Source organism: Mandrillus leucophaeus, unplaced genomic scaffold (genome assembly GCF_000951045.1).
Source record: "Mandrillus leucophaeus isolate KB7577 unplaced genomic scaffold, Mleu.le_1.0 Scaffold161, whole genome shotgun sequence".
Classification (NCBI taxonomy): domain Eukaryota; kingdom Metazoa; phylum Chordata; class Mammalia; order Primates; family Cercopithecidae; genus Mandrillus; species Mandrillus leucophaeus.
The window spans coordinates 2,273,865-2,289,581 of record NW_012101599.1 but is presented as its reverse complement, the minus strand read 5'-3'; the positions used below and the strand labels follow the sequence as shown (position 1 = coordinate 2,289,581).

The following is a 15,717-nucleotide window of genomic DNA, read 5'->3' as shown; positions in this document are numbered from 1 at the left end:
GGACACGGCAGTGCCTGGTCGGGGGCAGTGCCTTCCCTCACGTGGATGACAGTGAGGCCTGTGGGCTCTGAGACGGTGAGTTCCAAACCCGACTGCTCACCGAGGACAGACGTTCAGGAAAAACAAGTTCAGGCTTGTGTAGGTGTGAATAACCGAGCCCTTCCCTTCGTGTGTCAGATGTGGGAGTGCAGGTGCTGGGGGACGTTTGCTGCAGGCTTCTTTCTTGTGCTCCTAAGCCAGGCTGTTCCAAGGCTCCCAGACAGTCTTAGTGTGGCCTGGAAGCTGGGAGCTCCAGTAACTGGCTCCCAAATTTCCTGGCCTGGAACAAGAAGACTGCTGTTCGCAGCCGTCAGCCCCTAGGGAGGGGAAAGAAAGAGGCCTTAATCCTATGCCCAGAAGCAGGCGCACCCCGCCTAGGCCGTGGTGCTGGGGTCACCCCGCTTAGGCCGTGGTGCTGGGGTCACCCCGCTTAGGCTGTGGTGCTGGGGTGGCTGCGCACCCCGCTTAGGCCGTGGTGCTGGGGTCACCCTGCTTAGGCCCAGGTGCTGGGCTGGCTCTGTCACTGCCGGGGGCGGTCATCTCCCCTGCAGAGGAGGCGGCTTTGCTGCCAGCAGGAGGCTTTTGGTTTTCATTAAAAGAGGGAGGGGTCTGTGGAAGGGACAGATTTGCCTCTGAGCTATACATTTTTTCCAAAGGTCTGGTTGCATTAGTGACAGCTTATAGTGTAGACAGGAATCTCTGCTATAAACTGAAGAGACCTGCTGTCAAAACAGCCAGGTGCAGTGAGGCCAACCAGCTATAAATTGTGTTTAAGACCCAACTGGTATTTCCGTGGGTGCTTCACTGTTCAGTAAAAACAACAGTGTCAGACAAAAGGACTCTGATGGAGCGCGTGCCTCGCCCCTGGCGGGGGATCGGAGGGATGGAGCGCGTGCCTCGCCCCTGGCGGGGGATCGGAGGGATGGAGCGCGCGCCTCGCCCCTGGCGGGGGATCGGAGGGATGGAGCGCGCGCCTCGCCACTGGCGGGGGATCGGATGGCGTCTTTTCGTCTCTTCGACCTGTTTTGGCCGTGATTTCTGCAGCTGCTGCTGATTTACCTACTCTCAACCCCTTTCCCAGTCCTCGAGAGTTCCTTGTCGTTCCCACTTCAGTGAAAAGCTCTACAAGGGCCTGAGAGCCTCCGGCTGCAGGAGGCTCGTGGGGAACGGGACACCTTGTTCTTTGCCCCCATCATTATAATATACAGTTACTAGGATGCTTGCCCTGGAGTGACAACCAGGGCCCTGAAATTGCTCTGATGCTCTTTGTTCTCACAAAATTTTCTGTCCACCAGCGATCGAAGTCATTCGTGACAAAAGAGTCATGTTCTACTGGTGGGGTTTCCATCCACAGGTCACAGAGGCCTTTTGTCTTCGCTCAGGAAGGCTCGCCCTGCAGTTGGCCTCGACTTTCCTCTTTGGCTACACTGAATGGAAATCATTTTTAAAAAGTGGAAATAGCTTCAGTAAAAGTGAGCATGAGCCCTGAAGAAGCAAAAGAAATTGGATCCTAATCTCTTTAAAGAATATCCCAACTCTATAACCTTTGGCCTTGCAAAGAGATTTAAAATTGATTGTACCATCAGTACCACAGATTATTTCTTTTTATGACTTTCTTTTCTGGTTATGGAAGAATTACACATTTACTTTGGGATGTAAAAAAGTCTAAATAAGAAAATAAAAATGACCCAGAGACAAGTTTTTATGTACATCCTTTCACTCATTGTTCCGGGTATATAAATACATATTTTACCCTTTCCTTTCTCTCCCTCTTTAAAAGTAAAAATAACATGCCCTCTGTAGCAAATTCAAACAATAGCAAAAGAGAACACGTGAAACTCCTCGCTGCCCTCAGTGGCACCTCCAGAGATCACCCGCCCCTGATAGCAGCCCGCTGTGGCCGCCCACGCAGTTTCTGCGCTGAACGGCATGTAGGCGCACGTTCTTTTGAAATAAAAGTGGAGTCTTCCAAACTTAAGTTATTCATTTAAGGATATACACTGAGTAGTTTCCCACATCCCTTAATATAATTCAAGAGCAATATATATATATATTTTTTGAGACAGAGTCTCACTGTGTCACCCAAGCTGGAGTGCAGTGGCGTGATCATGGCTCACCGCAGCCTCGACCTCCCGGGCAATACTTTTAAAGAGCAGCACTGCTTCCTGACGAATAATACCATGATCAAACTTACTCGGGGCCTACCCCACACTATTAGAATCGTATACTCTACAGTTATTCTCAGAAAGTTGCACCTTCCGCTAATTTGACAGCTCTATAAATAGATTTTGGATTTTTTTCATGTCTGTCCAAACAAAAGGTTTCCCTCGGCCCCATAGCCATCTATTCCAGTCTTTTAAAACGTTTATATGCAGATACACTAGAAATAACTTTCTGCATCCAGCCTTTCTTCTACACTCCTTATTTTAGTTACTATAGAACTGTGTTTTTTGTTTGGTTTGATTTTGGTTTTTTTTTGAGACAGAGTCTCGCTTTGTCACCCAGGCTGGAGTGCAGTGGCGCAATTTTGGCTCACTGCAACCTCCGCCTCCCGGTTCAAGTGATTCTTCTGCCTCAGCCTCCCTAGCAGCCAGGACTACAGGCGGGCATGCATGCCTGCTAATTTTTGTATTTTTAGTAGAGACGGGGTTTCACCATATTGGCCAGACTCGTCTCGAATTCCTGACCTCATGATCCGCCTGCCTCGGCCTCCCGAAGTGCTGGAATTACAGGTGCGAGCCAGCCAGTTTCTGCAGAACTCTGACTCCTTCCTCTCTTTGATTTCCTCCCTACATTGCCAAGTCCTGAGGCCCTTCTGTACACACTTATCAAATGTCTAATTTTCTTTCCTTTCCTAGCACCTCTGCCATTTATAAATTTTATTTCGCTTGGACTGGTGCAATAGCTAACTGGTCTTTTAGCTCTCTCCTTTTTAATTCATTGGTCATATCAATGTCAAGTAAATCTTCCCACAACACATCTCAGACCCATTCTTCTTACCAGAGACTTTTCTCCCATGGACAATGCATTTAGAACAAACTCCTTGGCCTGCTATTTGAGGCTGCAGCAGACCGGTCAAAGCCACCCTTTCGCCGTTATTTCCCACCGTTCTGGAGACTGGCCCACTCGCGACTGTCAGTGCGCAGGTATTTGCTTTTCCACCAGCCTGCCTTTGTGCATGCCCTCCACTCCTTGGCACACTTTCTTCTCCCTCTCCTTCGCGCGCATCACAACCTGTCTTACGTGTTTCTCTTGTATCCGTCCCATGCCGTCCCTCCCCACCCCCGGAAACAAGGGTTCTGTCTGTAAGCCTCATCCCGTAGTGCCCGTTGTGGGCCTTGCATAGATTAATAGTAGATGCTCAGGGCCTCACCGTCCAATGCACTAGCTACATGTGGTCAGCAAACACTTGAAATATATCGACAGCACCGGAGGAGTTGTTTTTTTTTTTTCTTTGAGATGGAGTCTCGCTCTGTTGCCCAGGCTGGAGTGTAGTGGCGCGATCTCGGCTCACTGCAAGCTCCGCGTCCCGGGTTCACGCCGTTCTCCTGCCTTAGCCTCCCGAGTAACTGGGACTACAGGCGCCCGCCACCACGCCCGGCTAATTTTTTGTATTTTTTTGAATAGAGACGGGGTTTCACTGTGTTAGTCAGGATGGTCTCAATCTCCTGACCTCGTGATCCATCTGCCTCAGCCTCCCAAAGTGCTGAGATTACAGGCCTGAGCCACCGTGCCCAGCCAGAGCTGATTTTTTAATTTAATCATAATTAAATTTAAATTTAAAATCTCATAATTTAGTTATTGTTTGAAATACCTTGGGTATGTGAATGAGTCTACTTTTTCAACTCGGAATGTTATGAAATAGAGACCAAACATTTCTGATGAATATTTAGCACCCAAATTGAGACGGACTGTGAGAACATATCAGATTTAGGAGACTTAGTACAAAAATGGATGTAAATATTTCATTAATGTTTTTAAAAATATTGGTTACATGTTGAAATGATAATATTTTGTTATCATTTCAACATGTTAAATAAATAAAATATGTTAAAATCAATCCTACCTGTTACTTCTTTTTAAATGTAACAACTAACAAATTTAAAATGACACACGTGGCTTGCATATATTCCTGTTGAATAGAGCTGTTCTGAAGCTATTAGTTGAATTAAAATCTGAGTGCATAATGCCTTAAAGTCACCCACAGAATAGATATGAGTGAAATCATCTGTATTCTTGTCAAATGTGTGGGGAAAGATAGAGCTGCTTGATCCATAGACGCCCTTCAGTTTGCGGCGACAGCGCGGATGATGAGAATCTGCAGGTACGGGCGGGAGTGCTGGGTTCACAGCGGACATTCAGAGGGCATGAACTAGCAGCCTTGCATCAGCTCTGGGTTTCAGCTCCCGGTAGGCCGGTTTCCTGGGGTGCGAACAAGCAGCACCCTGCCTCAGGTGAACCGCCGGTGTCTTCCGTACCTCAGTCTCCTCTTTGGAGGAAGTGCTCAGCAGCCAGTTCCTGGCAAAATCACCGCAGCAGCGGCAGCGAGGAGGAGAGAGAAGATGGGAAATGAGCCGACAGTAATGTGTCCCAGAAATAGGCAGAAAGCAGCTTGGGTTCCCAGACTTGTTCCTGAATCCCAGAATTTAGAACAACAGGTTATTTTGTCATCTTGGGAAAATGCCACTTCTTTCCGAGCAAACACCTGCAAGTTGCCAGAGGCCACACGAGCAGATGATGGAAAACTGAAGTCTTGTAGGGAAAATGCTGCAATCACAGAATTGAGAATACTCGATGAGACAGTATGCAAGGGGCTTTGTGTCACTGTAGTCACGATGTGCTTTTAGCACAGACAAACCCCGCTGGTTTCATAGGGGAGTAACTCGTAGGCTTCTTACAGCACACATTATGCAGTATTATTAACATAATTTTAAGGCCCATTAGGATACTCAATCTCAGTGGTGTCTGTAAGAATTCTACATTTAATGGTCAGTCAAGAAAACTGAAACTGATTATTTTGCAAATTCCAGAGACAATATATTTTTCAAATCATATGTACCACAGTATCATTGCTTCTTCTATATCTATAATAGCAGTTGCCATAATGTGGTATATTATTTGGGCTCCTAGTAATTTTGCTGTCATTTTTGTCCAGTAGTTAAACGTACATTTTCTAAGTGATTGAACATCTCGTCAAGGATCCTTGAAGACATGTGGAACAGGTTCTCCGGCCTCACTTGAGGCAGCACCCAAAATGCCTCTGAGTCATCCAGTCACTTCTGTTCCTCCGAGCACCTGGCCCCGCCACAGGCTCTTCAGATTGCTCTACTGCTCGGCAGAGTCACACGAGAGAGGGGGAGGGTTTATTAAAATCCTTTATTTTTGGCATCTAAGGCTTTGTGCTCATATGAGTTTGCTGGGGTTGCCATAACTAAGTACCACAGACTGGATGGCTTAAACAACAGAGATTTTTTTCCTCACGGTTCTGGAGGCTGGAGGTCCAAGACCAAGGTGCCAACAGGGTTGGTTTCTGGTGAGGCCTCCCTCCTCGGCTTGCAGACGGCCACCTTCTCATCGTGTCCTCATGTAGTCTCTCCTCTGTATGCGTGCACACATCTGTCCTCACCTGCTCTGTTTATAAGTACACCAGTTATATTGGGTTAGGGCCCAGCAATATGACCGAATTTTACCTTAATTTCCTCTCAAAAGGCCCTGAGTCCAATACAGTTGCATTGTGAGTTGTACTGGGGGTTAGGAATTGAATATATGAATTTGGTGGGACACAATTTAGCCATTCCTGTTGACCTTATTTATAGTATGTCTCTCACTAGTTCCGCATTCTAGTGAATCCCTTCAAAATGGCCAATAAAGTCTACTCAGTGCAACCACACTGCATTTTATTCCCGAATGGATGAATGTGCTTTGGGTATATTTTTTGGTCCCAAACGGTGTTGGTATCTAGTGAGTGCACAAGAATTAAAAATCATGTCTTGGTGGCAGGAGAGAGAAATACGCGTGGAAGGGTCCACTCCCCGGAAACTGGCAGTAGCTGAAGGTCTGCGCTGCGTGTGGTGTAACATTGGGGCATCTGATTTGACACCGTCCAAATATATTGACCTCTTTACCGCACAAGGCACCACAATGAAATAAGAAACATTTTCCTCTAGTGCCCCCAAATGAAAGCTGTGTCCTTCCTTCATTTCTGCCTTTCAAAACCTGATTTCCAGAATGAGTTTGAATTTCATTCACAGTAGTCTAAGACTAGACTTCAAGTGAATAACAAGAATGAAAAGTGTTTCCTCTCTCTTGAAGATTTCCTTTGTAAGTGTCAGAGCTTAGAGCTCAGGCTTCTACAGTAGAACTGTCAAGCGTCCAGACCAGATGGATGATATCTGCAAGAGGAAGCTTCTTCCAGAATCTGAAATCAGACCTGAGTCCAGTCCTTTCCTATCCTTCTTCCCATGAGTGGAGCCCACACATCTGTTCTTGATGAGGGACTGTGGATGATTCAAAGATGAGAGAAATACAGGCTTTGCCTTCAAGATGCTTAATAATTCAGTAGGAAAAATAGATACATAAATAACTGATCTAAGGCAGAAAGCAGTAAGTGGTGAAAAACTTAGTGTTCAGAAGAAAGGCCGTTTTGATTTGTGGAAGCAGAGAGAGTTTGAAGCAAGTCTTGAAGGACAGGCAGGTAGAGCGTGGGCAGGTGGAGATTGTGGAGAAGGCCCTTAGGGCAGGGAGAGCGACATAACCAAGGTGTGCTGCTGGAAAACTCAGTGTGCCTGTCTGAACAGCATCAGGCAGAGTCAAATCTCAGCGCTGGGAAGCTGATTAACTAGTGTCATAACTATGGTGAAGGCTCAGCGGATAGCATCCCAGCCCCAGCGAAGTCAAGGCGGCGTCCTCAGGTTCAGCGGGTCCCAGCCCCAGGGAAGTCAAGGCGGCGTCCTCCGGCTCAGCGGGTAGCATCCCAGCCCCAGGGAAGTCAAGGCGGCATCCTCAGGCTCAGCGGGTAGCATCCCAGCCCCAGCGAAGTCAAGGCAGCGTCCTCCGGCTCAGCGGGTAGCATCCCAGCCCCAGGGAAGTCAAGGCGGTGTCCTCAGCTGGAAGGGTGCGGGCAAGAATCCTTCCCACTCAGCCTCCTTCTCATTCTCAGGTCCCTCCCCACCCCTGCAACAATCTAACCAAGGTGGTTCTGCTCCTGAATAATAGAGGGATGAATGCATTTTAAATACTGATAAAATATACTGGGTGAATGCAGTTTGATCATGATTTGAGGTTGTAATCTTTTCCCTTTCTGTTTTTCTTGTTAGGGACATGTTTAATTGTTGCTTGTTTTACATCGAGGGCAGGATCTGTGAGGGAGATTGGTTAGTGCGGCAGGACCCAGCCAGATTACACAGGGGCTTGAATGTGATGCTAGAGCGTCCTACAGATTGAGGAGCCGCTGACGGCCTGTGGAAGGAGTGACAGGACGTGAGCAGCGTGTTTAGACGAACATGGTCAGGTGGGTCAGCAGGTTGCCTGGAAAGACAACTCCGTGGGAAAAGCCGTGCTCTTCACCCCGTGTAGGGAAGAGGATCTAGCGGAGAGTGTGGAACAGCTAGACTGACGTTTGCTTCTTGGTTTCTGACTAAACTTTCTGGTCCAGAAGCTATTAATTTACATGGATATTTCTAAAAATAGCTGTAAGTATCTGGATAACCAACGGTGTCTGTCTATCCAGAGAGGACATGCAGTGGGCTGAGGAGCGCCTGCATCCACAGGAATGAGTAGGAAGCCACACGAAGCAAGCACAGATGAATGTGATGCAGCTGACGCACCCAGATCCTACTCACGATGGGGAAGGACGCTGGGAAGTCGGCGGGGAGAGTCAATTGCCCACGGCTTTCACGATCTCAGATTAGACGTACATTATGAGGATGGCTTTCTCATTTGGGATAAAGGGCATTTGAGACATTTTTCCTATAAAAAGAGTAAGAATTCTGAACGGGCTCAGATGCACACAGACACATTAAAGGTGTGACACTGTAGAGAGCTAATATTTGCTAGGCGTATGAAGGATAACCGGGTCCTGCCTTCGAACACTGACGGATAACCAGAAGGAAAAGGAAGCAGAGGCCACTAGCATTGAAAAAATGCCGCTAATGAGACAGCTGGTAGTGGCCCACGTATGTGTGGGTTGTAATAATAGGATCAAGCTGGGTTTTTGCTGGAAGTCTAGCTCTGCAGGCTTGAGTTGAAGGCACTCGGGGAGACCTGGTCATCAGAATCATGTAGGAGGCTGATTAAAACTGCATATCCCGGAGCCAGCCCAAACCTGCTACTGAGTCAGCATCTCCATAGGTATGACTGGAACCGGTCAACATACTCCTTAATTATCTCATTTTCTGAAATATATTCTATCAAAAGAAGTTTCTTTTCTTTTCTTTTCTTTTCTTTTTTTGAGACAGAGTCTCGGTCTGTCATCCAGGCTGGAGTGCAGTGGCGCAATCTCGGCTCACTGCAATCTCCGCCTCTTGGGTTCAAGCGATTCTCCTGCCTCAGCCTCCCAAGTAGCTGGGACTACGGGCGCACAACACCACACTCAGCTAATTTTTGTATTTTTTGTTTGTTTATTTTGAGACGGAGTCTTGCTCTGTCTCCCAGGCTGGAGTGCAGTGGCGGGATCTCCACTCACTGCAAGCTCCACCTCGCGGGTTCACGCCATTCTCCTGCCTCAGCTTCCTGAGTAGCTGAGACTACAGGCGCCCGCTACCATGCCTGGCTAATGTTTTTGTATTTTTAGTAGAGATGGGGTTTCACCGTGTTAGTGAGGATGGTCTTGATCTCCTGACCCCGTGATCCGCTTTCCTCGGCCTCCCAAAGTGCTGAGATTACAGGCATGAGCCACTGTGCCTGGCCAAGAAGTTTCTAAGTACAACCGAAACCCTTAGAATCCTTCATTTTTATACCCTTCCTGAGTAACCCAAACTTTTTTTTTTTTTTTTTAAGACAGAGTCTCACTGTGTTGTCCAGGCTGGAGTGTAGTAGTATGATCTCGGCTCACTGCAACCTCCACCTCCAGGGATCAAGTGATTCTCCTGCCTCAGCCTCCTGAGTAGCTGGGATTACAGGCACCTGCCACCATGCCCAGCTAATTTTTGTATTTTTAGTAGCGACAGGGTTTCACCATATTGGCCAGGCTGGTCTCAAACTCCTGACCTTGTGATCTGCCCACCTCAGTCTCCCAAAGTGCTGGGATTACACGCGTGAGCCACCGCACCTGGCTGAGTAACACAAACATTTGGCTTTGTGGTTTAGTTTATTAGTTTAAACAGTTTGCCAAACATTGCGCTGGGCAGTTTGCATATAAAGCCAAAAGGGCACAGGCCCTGCCCATGAGCTCATGGTTTGTGGAAGCGTCTGCAAACCAACCTTTGCCCAACAGGCCGCCACCTCAGAGTTTGAGGCCTGCAAAGAACTGGTGCCTTGTGTTTGCCATGTTCCGCTGGGAGGCTAAATCTGTAAGAAAACAAAGATGCTTGGAGGGAGGAGTCTGCTCCTAAGCCCCACTCAGCCACAGGTCAGCTGACCCATTGTGCAAAGGAGCCAGCGTGACTGTCCTCAAGCCGTAGTCCGGTGGGTTATATTTGGACACATGGGCAGTACCTGTCTTCCAGGCTTTTAAGTGTTGGCCCACAGAGTCACTGAAGTAAGGACTACTGCATCCCTCATAATGAGCGGACCTGTAATAGGATTTCACTGCAGTGCTGCTTTATTTTGTAGAGAAACCTTTTTAGAAAGAGGGGGCATGCAAACCCAAAGAACTAGGACAAAGCAGCTCTGGAGTATTAAACCTTATGTCAATCGAAAAATATCTGATTCTGCTTTTTAAGAAAAACTGCCCCCATTTTCTCTTTTATTATGTTAAAGACATACTCTGGTAGACTCTTCATCAAAAGCAGATTATTTTATTTTATTATTTATTTATTTCTGAGGTGGAGTTTCACTGTCACCCAGGCTGGAGTGCAGTGGCGCGAGCTCAGCTCACTGTAACCTCCTCTTCCTGGGTTCAAGCGATTCTCCTGCCTCAGCCTCCCAAGTAGCTGGGACTACAGGTCTGCGCCTGTAATTTTTTTTAAATAATTTTTTGTATTTTTAGTAGAGACGGGCTTTCACCATGTTGGCCAGGCTGGTCTCGAACTCCTGACCTCAGGGGATCGTCCTGCCTCAGCCTCCCAAAGTGCTGGGATTACGGGCAGGAGCCACCGGACCCGGCCAAAAGCAGATTATTTTATATTGACATTGTACTCTTCCCACACCTGGAGGACAAAGCCCTGCGAAGCAGCAGGTGAGTGAGTTGTGCACATGGCTGCACACACATGCATGCCCCTGGCTGCTGGACGTCGCACAGCATCCCGGCACATGCTGGTAGAAGATCAGCACCCAGGGCGTTGTAGGCCGCTGCTCCCACTGTGGCCTCCACGGTTCTCCCGGTGGCTTGTCCCAGCTCTTGCAGCCGGAGCACCTGCTAGCCAGGAAAGCCATCGGGAGCACCTGGCTACTTTTAGCGTCAGAGCTTTTCTTCCTTCTCTTTTGTGCAAGCCATTATGTGGTACCAAATACTATACGTTTAATACCTGCATGGTACTTCTCCAGCGTGGTCTCTGCTGCTTCATGGTTAAATATTCGTTTTTTCTGGTATTGTGCAACTTTGGGTTTGCTGTAGAATCCCAGGCTACAGATGAGTCTTAGAATGCAGTGCGTCTTCTCACCGGGGGAGCGGAGCCCCAGGAGAAGTGTAGTCATCTGCCCAAGCTTGCAGCACTAGTTACTGGCAGAGCTATGGCTGGAGTACAGGATTCTGAGTCTTCAGCCCATCAGACTAAAGCATTTTGTAATTTGGGTCCCATCTTTGCCTTAGTTTCTGTGAAGACCTATGAGTAGGTGATAAAGGAGTATGGCAGAGGGCCCTGAGAAGTGATAATTTTTCATTAATGACTCCTCTTTTTTCTTGAAGCTGTTTGTTCCTACTCTTTCACGGATGCAGGATGTGGACCTCACTTTCCAGGGCTTTTCATAAACATGTGTCATGGGTATACATGCCCCTTTTCCACTAGTTATTTCTAAATGGTAGCCCTGTGTATCGAGGTGGAATATCTTGCATACGAAATACTGGGCTCCATTGCATCAAAAAGCTGGTATATTTTTTGGTGTGAGCGAATGTGATTGTATATAGAGATTAGTTTAGGTCTTTGCATTTGGAAAGATACAGCCATTCCTCACTTGAGATGGAAACTAAATTAGATAATAAATACCAGGCCACCCAAACAAACGAACGAATGGGAAAAAGGAAATGGTTAAACACAAAGTGTATCTTGATGTACGTTTTTCATCTCCTCTTATTTGCTTTCACAAGCACACTTCCAGCCAGAGTCCCTGTCTTTCGCCCTGGAGCTGACCAGAGTCAGAGAGCACAGAGGTGGTGGCCAGCCAACCAGCGTATCCCCGGTCAGGGCAACTGTCAATGATTGTCGAACTGCACAGATCCCAGTGTGTGTTTAAAAAGGCCAGCGTTCTTGTCACACACCTCTGGAGGGCAGCTGTCTACTCTTCTCTGGTGCTTGGTAAGGAGTCTGTTGAGGCCATTCAGCAGAAGACCCTGTTCTTCCAGTCAGTCCTCCAGCTTGGGCCTTTATGACCCCAGTATTTTCTGCTTCTGATCCTGTCGAGTTACAGCCACCACCGTCACGCTGTAAGTGGGCTCCAAACAGTTTGGTGCGTAACATGCAAGGCAGCGTTACTTTAAAGTTAATGAACAAGATTGGAGGCTGGGTAGAGGAGCAAAGTCAGTTGTGTTATATCCAGATCCACGTTCCTTCGCAGAGTTCTTTATTGTGAAGTTTTGTTCAGCAAAGCTAGTCCTATAGTGGATGAAGATGTCAGTGAATCCATTAAATACCAGCTTTGGAGTCAGCTGTACCACCTTGAAGCCGTGTAGCAGTGGGCAAGCCGCTTGCCCTCTCGGAGGCTCACTGCCTCTTTGGGGATAAGGGGAGCTGGCCGGGGTGAAGGCACTCTGGGCTGTGTCCAGTGCCACGCTGAGGCCTGCGATGCAGGTGTACCTGGTCACGTCTGAGAGGAGAAAAGTTGGAATTTACTTTCTTGTGTCTTTCCTTCTGTCCTTGGAACCTGCAGAATTGCCCTCAGACTTAAAAGTTGTCCTTAGTTTGGACTGGTGTTGGGAGAGTTGTTTAAATATGCTTTGTCCTGTTTGGAGTTTTACAAACTTACACTATCAGGAACCCTGTTTGTTCATTTCTTTTCTTTTCCAGTGGAAAATTGCTGTTTGAGAGATGATTCAGAGAATTGAGTAATAATCAATCCACAAAAGCATTTATGCTGGCTGACCGCTGAAGAATAGGCATTTGCTTCTAGTTGAAATCAATTATTCATAGAGATTAACCTGTTTGACCAGGAGAGGAAAAAAATTTTGCTAGCCTTTTTAGTCTTCGAATTCCTGTGGGTCAGTAATAACTGCAGGTCAGTTTTGCCTTAGACAGGGACAACTATTATTTCTAAGATACATTTTGAGACATAGAGATAAAATATTTATTTATGCCTGTTGCCTAAATAACCTTGGGGGAAAAGTCCAGCGGGTCGAGTTTGCCTTTTGGAGGAGGGGAAGCCGTTGGTGCCCAGTGCTCTGGAAAGAGCACTTCATGTTTTATGCTGCTTTTTATCTCAATCATTCGAGTACTTGCTGCTTTTAAAGAAACAAACAGAACCAGTAATGACATGGGTATGAGAAATTGCTACAGTGATCGCTGCATATTTTATAGCAAAACGTTGCAGTATTTCTTCTATTGAGAAAGTAGAACCTATTTGGGGTTGAAATGATCAAACCCAGATGCTTTCCTAAAATTATATTTTTGGTGCATTTATATGTCTGTTACAAAGTGTGCTACATGCTAAAAATATTTTCCTTTGTAGGCCGAGGGGAGTTTCAAACCACACTGAGGGACGCGTAGCTCAGACGGTTTTCCTAAGGGTGTTACCGGCATCCTGCTTGTTATTAACCTCAACTTCGCAATAGGACGTTATTTATGCCAGAAGGCTTCACAATTCAGTTCTTCTTTAATTTCAGCAACTTTATTGGCACGAAAACGCATGGAAGGGAGGCCAAAGTCAATACATCAGAATTTGGGACTCAGACTCCAGGGCAACAGGCGATAATGGGATTCGGCTGGAGATAGCCCCTCCACTCCGGGGTCTGTTTCCCCGGGACGGAGACACTGCCTCCCACATCAGGCAGCGTCTCTTGCCTTTTGTCCAAGCGCTTCCTCTTGTTTTTCTCTGGTGTCTCCCTCCTGCTGCCCAGCCACGCGTGCTGCCATTTTCCACATTCCACGCAGCCAGGCAGAGACGTACTTCTCCTTAAGACACTTCTGGATTCTGTTTATTGCAAAGGCAGTTGCTCTACAATTCTCTCTGGTTATTCCTCCTCAAATTGTGTTTCCTAGTCACTGCCATTGGTTTTATAATTGAGAGACATCTGCCAGAGTTTTGCCTAAATGCCTCTAGTCAATTAAGCTGCAAATGGGTAAATCTAGGACTATGTAGATTGTCTAACTCTCTATAGAACTGTAGTTTTTAACTTAATCCTTCCCTTCACTCCGTCCCCTCACCTCCCTGCCCCCAGTCAACTAGAGTATCCTATTTAGAACATCCGGAATGAGCAAAAAAGGCTGTATACTAAGTGCATTATTCCACATAATAGCGGTTTACTTATCCCGGTCACAACTCCCTAGAGACATTGCTATTATACCCATTTTATAGAGGAAGAAGCTGAAAACCAAATCTGTCTGACTTAAAAGCCTTCATCCTTAATTACTATACTGGTTTTAAATGCATGTAGCTCTGGTTAGGATTATAGCTATTTTTGCATCTAGCACCTGACCATGGTGGTATCTTCAGAGAGCAACGTAGAAATATCAAATTTCAGGCTGGGTATGGTGGCTCACGCCTGTAATCCCAGCACTTGGGGAGGCCGAGGCGGGGGGATCACCTGAGATCAGGAGTTCGAGACCAGCCTGACCAACATGGTGAAACCCTGTCTCTACTAAAAATACAAAATTAGCTGGGTGTGGTGGTGGGCGCCTGTAATCCCAGCTGCTCGGGAGGCTGAGGCAGGAGAATTGTTTGAACCCAGGAGGTGGAGGTTGCAGTGACCTGAGATCACGCCACTGCACTGTAGCCGGGCAGCAGAGTGAAACTCCATTTCAAAAAAAGAAAAAAAGAACTATCAAATTTCACTTTGTGATATTCTCGTAACAACAGTCAGCTTACTGTTTTCAATGCGACAGGACCAGAAATGAAGTTATGTCCTTTATAATAAGACATACGAGAAACAGAACTTCTTTCTCACGTCCATTGGTTGTCACTGGAAGGGACACACACGTGTTTGTGGAGCTCAGATGTGCCGTGTCTTTGCGGGCTCCGGACAAGGGCGTTGGGCCTGCGTGCTTGTCAGGCCAGGCTTTATTATGATGTCACAACTCAGTTATTTTGATACCTTCGAAAATGTATTTAGGTTCAGAATACTTGATAGGCTTTTGTTTCTGAGGGGAAAGGGGAAGGGATTTGCGTCTACTGGCCTATTTTGTGGCTTTTGCTGTATGCACCATTTCATTTGATCTTCACCGCAGCATTCTTTCTGTTTCATAGCTCAGAGGTTGACGCGCACGTCCCAGGCCACAGAGCTTCTTGGTGGCAATGACAGAGTCTAAGTTCCCAACTGTGGATTTCCCACGACACCCTGGCTTTGTACTGAAACAGTTAAGTCACATTTACAGAGTGACCTGTAAAAACAGCAACAGCGTATTTGGTTGTCCCTTATCATGATTTCCAGTATCCTTGAACCTTAGAGATCAAGGCAGTGATGGTAAGAAATGCTCTCATAGAAGGCAGAACAGGCCATAATATTTACATAATAAATTGAAATCCATAATTATAAAAGCATTCAGAAATCCTAGAAGATAGATTTAATAAGATTCTAACATACCTAATATTAAAATGAATATAAATTAACTGGGTAGGTTCTTAATTCTGCATATTAGGAGGTGTCTAATAAAACTCTGATATTCTCTGTGGTTCTTTTCCAACTAGCATACTGGTGAGCACAAAAGCTGTGTTATGTACAGAACGGCTGGGTTTATCCCTAGTAGAAAGAAGTTATGTTTGGTATCTAAAGAACAATGAGAGTTTGCTGCTTGGCTGATCAGTGCTGGATCAAGTTCACATTCCCCGGCTCCCACTCTCCACCTCCACACGCAGTGGGTGGAGGCAGAACGCAGGGAGGGAGGACAGGTCCTTTTCCCCGGAGAGACGGGAGCCTGGGCTTCCCTTATATGGACACAGCTGGGCCTGTGCAGCATTAAACACCGATTTCACCCACCGCTGGAGAAAACATCCTGCAAAAAGTGAAGAGATTAGCAGCCAATTAATTCTGGCCCTTCCCATTGTTTTCCTGGAACACCTTCCTTGTATGGCACTGAATGTTTGGTGAACAAACATTCTGGAAAATAGCTTTCTCTCATGTATTCTTTATATTTGGGACAGCCACTCCACCCCACATGTGGTGGATTTTACTTGCCTGTGTGTGTGTGTGTGTGTGTGTGTGTGTGTGTGTGT

The 15,717-nt window shown here is 46.7% G+C and overlaps 1 protein-coding gene across 1 annotated transcript in view; it reads left to right on the top strand.

The window, feature by feature from the left end:
- The window catches only part of LOC105536617 (chromosome unknown open reading frame, human C9orf3), a 404,528-nt gene that overhangs the window by 275,257 nt on the left and 113,554 nt on the right, over window positions 1-15,717 (top strand). Inside the window, 2 exon segments of the mRNA XM_011976020.1 lie at window positions 852-1,070; window positions 3,043-3,185. Of these exon segments, the coding sequence (XP_011831410.1) occupies window positions 852-1,070; window positions 3,043-3,185 (362 nt within the window).